Raw genomic sequence first — 7,500 nt, 5'->3', positions numbered from 1 at the left:
TCTTATTTCACAGAGATTTTGATGGACACCACTGTTCATGATTAACACCTTCACACTGTAGTGATCAGACTCTGCACAGTTTGACTCGACATGATCTACATGAATACACTTAACACAGACTCACTGACTGAGCTGGTGTTAATCTCACTGTGCTGCTGAGTTCTCCTCTCTGGTTGGTCAGTCGTTGATTAATTCTCTATACAGTGGCGCAGGTTTATACGAATGCACTTCGTTTCCATAGTAACAGCTCGCGTACAGCGAACGCTCCATGTGAAAGTGTTGAACGTGTTCAGCTCATTAAAGCTTATAGCCACCATTTCAGTATTCTTTAAACACACACATCTTAAACACTGTTTCCTTTAACACAATGTGTATTAAACATTTTACTGAATCAGGAGCAGCCGTGGCCTTCAGAATTTAGGCCACGCCCCTTCTGAGTCTGACAGGTTTATAGATGACAGCATGTCACACAGACTCGGACAACACATCAAAGACTCTGTGAGAGACAAAGTGAGGAGACATCACTGTAGGGTGACTGACACACACACACACACACACACACACTTAGCACACCATGCTAAACTGGAGGCTATACACTTTTTAACTGTTAGCAACATTAGCTCTCTTGGACACACTGGACTCCTTTTAGCTGAGTGACTAGATTTGGGACTGAGGACATTTTATTTCTGGCCTTTAGAATTGTGTGTGTGTGTGTGTGTGTGTGTGTGTGTGTGGTCGTCACCCTAGAAATGGCATGCATTGCCAAACCGGGAACAAGAATAGGCGCATGCGTGTGTGTGTCAGAAAGAATAAAACTGGTCAGGCACGTCAGAGTTAACAGACCAGTTGGAGGAGTCATAATTGCATAACACTGAAACTGAGACACACAAAAACCGAACAATACACAAACTGTACACACCACCACAATGAGTCACTAAATCACTCTGTAATCCACATGCAAATACTGTATAGAATCAGTGTGTTAATCAAATAATACAGGTTGTGAGGGCACGTGTGTGATTGTGTGTGTGTGAGAGGGCGTGAGAGTGTGTGCGTGTGAGTGTGGGTGAAAGGTGGGTTCTAGAGTCAGTGTTAACTGATACTGCCTCAGGAATGTTCTAGAGGCAGATTTAAGGCCTTAAGAAACCTAAGTTTTGAGTCACAGGTCAGAGTCGGTTCAGTTTTTGTTTTCTAACACTTAACACTTTAGGCTCCCTGAGACAGGGTTAATGGTGTTAATAAGCACTGTGGTACTAGGGTTAAAGTCAGGTGTCTAGGTTCAGGGTCAGATTTAGGGGCTCTAATGGCAGGTCTGACTCTGAGGTCTGGGTTCATCGTGGGTTCTGGATCAGATAGAGAACTCCTGTGGTCAGATTTAGTGTGTTGTAAAGTTCTCAGTGTAGGTCAGAGGGTGTAGGGGCTTCTGGGGGTCAGTGTTGGGGCAGGAGTTAATTAAGTGGATGCTCTAGAGTAAGATTTAGGGGTTTTAGGTTCAACATTTGACTTCTATGGTCCTAGTCATGTGGTCTAGGGTTAGGTTCAGGCTTTGGGCTTTAGTGCTATTAGTTTATGGTCAGTTTGTAAGGAGGGTGGAGGCAAGTGCTGCCCAATGTGAACGTGGTCAGTGTGTATTGATGGCTGATTGATTCTCCAGCAGTGTGTCTGTCACGCCTGAGGTCTCTTTAGAGCTGTTGAGTTCGAGATTAACCACACACACACACACACACACACACACACACACACACACACACACTCTTAGGGGCTTACGCTTACAGTGTGTGTATTTGTGTGTCTGTGTATCTATTTAAAGATTGGTTGACAGATGGAGACTCCGCCCAGTCTGCCTTCAACTCGAAACTATAACCTGCTTATAGTGTGTGTGTGTGTGTGTGTGTGTGTGTGTGAGGAAATATGCTACCAAGCACATACAATTAACAGTAAACTATAGATTTTACAGGTAACTTGACAATAACATCCAGAGTTTTGTATCTAACACGTCAGCATGCGGGTTCTCGGGGTGTGAGGTTCTCCTCTGAGACCTGCTCATTCCTTTGATTTACTAACAGGTGGAACCGCATTTTTGTACTTAAGAATTTCCAGAATGTAGTTAGCAAGTTTCAATTGAGTGTGTGGATCTTCTTGTATTTCCATCCACACAGAGACATTTAGAGCAGAAAGACAAGAGGAACAGGACCAAGGAGATAAAGGAGGAAGGAAACTCCTGAGGACACTCCTGAGCCTTGAGAGATTCAAAGCTCTTACAGTCACAGTGGGGTGATGAGTGTTGATGTGCACTATGTAGTGAACTGGGCGTGTGGTCTACACGTCCACACTATTAACACTTTCTCTGTGTCTGTGTTTCAGGGAGCAGCCGATCTTCACAACTCGAGCTCATGTCTTCCAGATAGATCCCAGCACCAAGAAGAACTGGGTTCCTGCCAGTAAACAAGCTGTCACCGTGTCCTACTTTTATGACAGCAATCGCAACAGCTACCGCATCATCAGCGTGGATGGGTCAAAGGTCATTGTCATTTTAACTGTCACTCCATTTCTCACTAATGAACATCTCTACACCTCCAGCCTCATTAATACTCCAGGTTCTCTGTATAAACATGAACATGTGAACTTGGCCACACACTCATGCTGACCCTAAGCTGATGTCTCCAACATTACACCTGAACGAGCCAGTTAGCAAACTTCTAGTGACTTAAATCACATTATAGTGTCTCGAATTACATCCTCAATCTCTCTCAAGTTTATTTAACAGCATCTCAATCCCAGCCAAATATAATTGTCATGCGTTGCCATGACAACCAACTGTCTGTCTGTCACTGTTGGCTTGTTATCCAGCTTAGTTCTGTAGCTCAAGGTTTGCAGACACATCATCATCTGAGCTCTATTTTAATGACATCAAGACCATATGTGTGTGTTTGTGTGTTTGTGTCTCTGTGCGTGTGTGTGTGTGTCTCTGTGTGTCTGTGTGTCTTGGTGTGTGTGTGTGTGTGTCTATGCGCGGGCGTGTGTGTGTGTGTCTATGCGCGGGCGTGTGTGTGTGTGTCTATGCGCGGGCGTGTGTGTGTGTCTATGCGCGGGCGTGTGTGTCTATGCGCGGGCGTGTGTGTGTGTCTCTGTGCGGGCGTGTGTGTGTGTGTCTATGTGCGGGCGTGTGTGTGTGTCTCTGTGCGGGCGTGTGTGTGTGTCTCTGTGCGGGCGTGTGTGTGTGTGTCTATGTGCGGGCGTGTGTGTGTGTCTCTGTGCGGGCGTGTGTGTGTCTCTGTGTGTGTGTATCTCTGTCTCTGTGTCTTCTGTGTCTCGGTGTGTGTGTGGGTGTGTGTGTCTCTGTGCGGGCGTGTGTGTGTGTCTCTGTGCGGGCGTGTGTGTGTGTCTCTGTGCGGGCGTGTGTGTGTGTCTCTGTGCGGGCGTGTGTGTGTGTCTCTGTGCGGGCGTGTGTGTGTGTCTCTGTGCGGGCGTGTGTGTGTGTCTCTGTGCGGGCGTGTGTCTCTGTGCGGGCGTGTGTGTGTGTCTATGTGCGGGCGTGAGTGTGTGTCTATGTGCGGGCGTGTGTGTGTGTCTCTGTGTGTCTTGGTGTGTGTGTCTCTGTGTGTCTTGGTGTGTGTGTGTGTGTCTATGCGCGTGTGTGTGTGTGTCTATGCGCGTGTGTGTGTGTCTATGCGCGGGCGTGTGTGTGTGTCTCTGTGCGGGCGTGTGTGTGTGTCTATGTGCGGGCGTGTGTGTGTGTCTATGTGCGGGCGTGTGTGTGTGTCTCTGTGTGTCTTGGTGTGTGTGTGTGTGTCTATGCGCGTGTGTGTGTGTGTGTCTATGCGCGTGTGTGTGTGTCTATGCGCGGGCGTGTGTGTGTGTCTCTGTGCGGGGGTGTGTGTGTGTCTCTGTGCGGGGGTGTGTGTGTGTCTCTGTGCGGGGGTGTGTGTGTGTCTCTGTGCGGGGGGGTGTGTGTGTCTCTGTGCGGGGGGGTGTGTGTGTCTCTGTGCGGGGGGGTGTGTGTGTCTCTGTGCGGGGGGGTGTGTGTCTCTGTGCGGGGGGGTGTGTGTGTCTGTGCGGGGGGGTGTGTGTGTCTGTGCGGGGGGGTGTGTGTCTGTGCGGGGGTGTGTGTGTCTCTGCGGGGGTGTGTGTCTCTGTGTGGGGGTGTGTGTGTGTGTATCTCTGTCTCTGTGTGTCTTCTGTGTCTATGTGCGGGCGTGTGTGTGTCTATGTGCGGGCGTGTGTGTGTGTCTATGTGCGGGCGCGTGTGTGTGTGTGTGTCTATGTGCGGGCGTGTGTGTGTGTCTATGTGCGGGCGTGTGTGTGTGTGTGTCTATGTGCGGGCGTGTGTGTGTGTGTGTCTATGTGCGGGCGTGTGTGTGTGTGTCTCTGTGCGGGCGTGTGTGTGTGTGTCTCTGTGCGGGCGTGTGTGTGTGTCTCTGTGCGGGCGTGTGTGTGTGTCTCTGTGCGGGCGTGTGTGTATCTCTGTCTCTGTGTGTCTTCTGTGTCTTGGTGTGTGTGTCTCTGTGCGTGCGTGTGTGTGTCTCTGTGCGGGGGTGTGTGTGTGTGTCTCTGTGCGGGCGTGTGTGTGTGTGTCTCTGTGCGGGCGTGTGTGTGTGTATCTCTGTCTCGGTGTGTGTGTGTCTCTGTGCGTGCGTGTGTGTGTCTCTGTGCGGGGGTGTGTGTGTGTGTGTCTCTGTGCGGGGGTGTGTGTGTGTGTCTCTGTGCGGGCGTGTGTGTGTGTGTGTGTCTCTGTGCGGGGGGGGGTGTGTGTGTGTGTCTCTGTGCGGGGGTGTGTGTCTCTGTGCGGGGGTGTGTGTGTGTGTCTGTGCGGGGGGGTGTGTGTGTCTGTGCGGGGGTGTGTGTGTGTGTCTCTGTGCGGGGGTGTGTGTGTGTGTCTCTATGCGGGTGTGTGTGTGGGGTGTGTGTGTCTCTGTGCGGGGGTGTGTGTGTGTGTCTCTGTGCGGGGGGGTGTGTGTGTGTGTGTCTCTGTGCGGGTGTGTGTGTCTCTGTGCGGGGGTGTGTGTGTGTGTGTGTGCGGGGGTGTGTGTGTGTGTCTGTGCGGGGGTGTGTGTGTGTGTCTCTGTGCGGGGGTGTGTGTGTGTGTCTCTGTGCGGGGGTGTGTGTGTGTGTCTCTGTGCGGGGGTGTGTGTGTGTCTCTGTGCGGGGGTGTGTGTGTGTGTCTCTGTGCGGGGGTGTGTGTGTGTGTCTCTGTGCGGGGGTGTGTGTGTGTGTCTCTGTGCGGGGGTGTGTGTGTGTGTCTCTGTGCGGGGGTGTGTGTGTGTGTCTCTGTGCGGGGGTGTGTGTGTGTGTCTCTGTGCGGGGGTGTGTGTGTGTGTCTCTGTGCGGGGGTGTGTGTGTGTGTGTCTCTGTGCGGGGGTGTGTGTGTATCTCTGTCTCTGTGTGTCTTCTGTGTCTTGGTGTGTGTGTGTCTATGTGTGGGCGTGTGTGTGTCTCTATGCGGGTGTGTGTGTGGGGTGTGTGTGTCTCTGTGCGGGCGTGTGTGCATGTGTGTGTCTCTGTGCGGGTGTGTGTCTCTGTGCGGGCGTGTGTGTGTGTGTCTCTGCGGGTGTCTCTGTGTGCGGGTGCGGGTGTCTCTGTGTGCGGGTGCGGGTGTCTCTGTGTGCGGGTGTGAGTGTCTCTCTGTGCGGGTGTGAGTGTCTCTGTGCGGGTGTGAGTGTCTCTGTGTGCGGGTGTGAGTGTCTCTGTGTGCGGGCGTGTGTGTGTGTCTCTGTGCAGGCGTGTGTGTGTCTCTGTGCAGGCGTGTGTCTCTGTGTGGGTGTCTCTGTGTGGGTGTCTCTGTGTGCGGGTGTGTGTGTCTCTGTGTGCGGGTGTGTGTGTCTCTGTGTGCGGGTGTGAGTGTCTCTGTGCGGGTGTGAGTGTCTCTGTGTGCGGGTGTGAGTGTCTCTGTGTGCGGGCGTGTGTGTGTGTCTCTGTGCAGGCGTGTGTGTGTCTCTGTGCAGGCGTGTGTCTCTGTGTGGGTGTCTCTGTGTGGGTGTCTCTGTGTGCGGGTGTGTGTGTCTCTGTGTGCGGGTGTGTGTGTCTCTGTGTGCGGGTGTGGGTGTCTCTGTGTGTGGGTGTCTCTGTGTGCGGGTGTGGGTGTCTCTGTGTGCGGGTGTGAGTGTCTCTGTGTGCGGGTGCGTGTGTCTCTGTGTGTGTGTGTGTCTCTGTGCAGGCGTGTGTCTCTGTGCGGGCATGTGTGTGTCTCTGTGTGGGTGTCTCTGTGTGCGGGTGTGAGTGTCTCTGTGTGCGGGTGTGAGTGTCTCTGTGTGCGTGTGTGTGTCTCTGTGCGTGTGTGTGTCTCTGTGCGTGTGTGTGTCTCTGTGCGTGTGTGTCTGTGTGTGTGTGTGTGTGTCTCTGTGCGGGCGTGTGTGTGTCTCTGTGCGGGTGTGAGTGTCTCTGTGTGCGGGTGTGTGTCTCTGTGCGGGCGTGTGTGTGTGTGTCTTTGTGCGGGCGCGTGTGTGTGTGTGTGTGTGTGTGTGTAGCAGTGGATCAGTTAGACATTGGTATCAAAAAAAACAACAATACGGGCTTGTTAACAGTGTTGTGTAGAGATGTTGTGTAATATTCAGTAGTATTATATACTGATGTGTGGTGTGTGTTATCTTTTTGTGTAGTCATTTGTAATGTGTACCGTTGTGGGGTGTTGTGTGACATAATGATTTGTAGTGATGTGTATTTCTGTGTGGTGTCATGTTGCAGTGTGTAGTGTATCGATGCGCATTGAGCAGCTGTTCGTGTGTGTGTGTGTGTGGTGCATAATGAAATTAGGAAGCAAAGTAATAAAGTTTGGCATCCTCACTGTGGCGTGATGTAGTGTTTCCATAGCAACGTTGATGAAGTGCAGAAACTGAGAAATGTTCATCAGTGACAAATAAGTAAATAATAAACAAGCTGCATTTCCACACAACTGAAAAGCTACAGATATGAAAACCTCCAGCAGCATGATTAACAACTTAGTGTGTAATATATATATATATATATATATATATGGTGTGTGTGTGTGTGTGTGTGTGTGTGTGTGTGTGTGTGTAATGTGGACAAGGAATGTGCTGTCGTTCTGCACTGCGTGTACACTGTGTTGCCATGGAGATGTTCCTAGGTGTGGGGACAGTGATGCTGCATCACAGTGTTCAGTACACACACACACACACACACACACACACACACACACACACACACACTCCACCTGTCTCCTAATGGCACCTGCTGCTCTCACTACCTCTGTCAACATGACCGATGGATGTAGAAGGAAATGAGACACACACACAAACCGATTAGTGAACTTTCTGATCCTTATCGTTATGAAGGTTATTCTTTGTTTTAGCCTTCCTTCTCTCTCACACACACACACACACACACACACACACACACACACACACACACTCTCATTGAAGTTCTCAGATTTTACATGTCTGTATTTGACATTATGGAGTTAAGGTTTTGTTGTGGTCTGTGGTGGTGTTTAGGTCACAGGAGTTATTGTTGTGTGGTTCTGCTGCGTCGGGTTATCAGGGTTAG

The 7,500-nt window shown here is 51.0% G+C and overlaps 1 protein-coding gene across 2 annotated transcripts in view; it reads left to right on the top strand.

Moving 5' to 3' along the window:
* Positions 1 to 7,500, top strand: part of homer2 (homer scaffold protein 2) — a 15,368-nt gene that overhangs the window by 2,477 nt on the left and 5,391 nt on the right. For both annotated transcript variants that reach the window (XM_060878475.1, XM_060878474.1), the window contains exon 2: positions 2,365 to 2,521. In XM_060878475.1, the coding sequence (XP_060734458.1) occupies positions 2,365 to 2,521 (157 nt within the window). The remainder of the gene's footprint in view (positions 1 to 2,364; positions 2,522 to 7,500) is intronic.

Source organism: Tachysurus vachellii, chromosome 9 (assembly GCF_030014155.1).
Source record: "Tachysurus vachellii isolate PV-2020 chromosome 9, HZAU_Pvac_v1, whole genome shotgun sequence".
Classification (NCBI taxonomy): domain Eukaryota; kingdom Metazoa; phylum Chordata; class Actinopteri; order Siluriformes; family Bagridae; genus Tachysurus; species Tachysurus vachellii.
The sequence above is the reverse complement of the archived record's forward strand: the minus strand, read 5'-3'. Positions and strand labels throughout refer to the sequence as shown.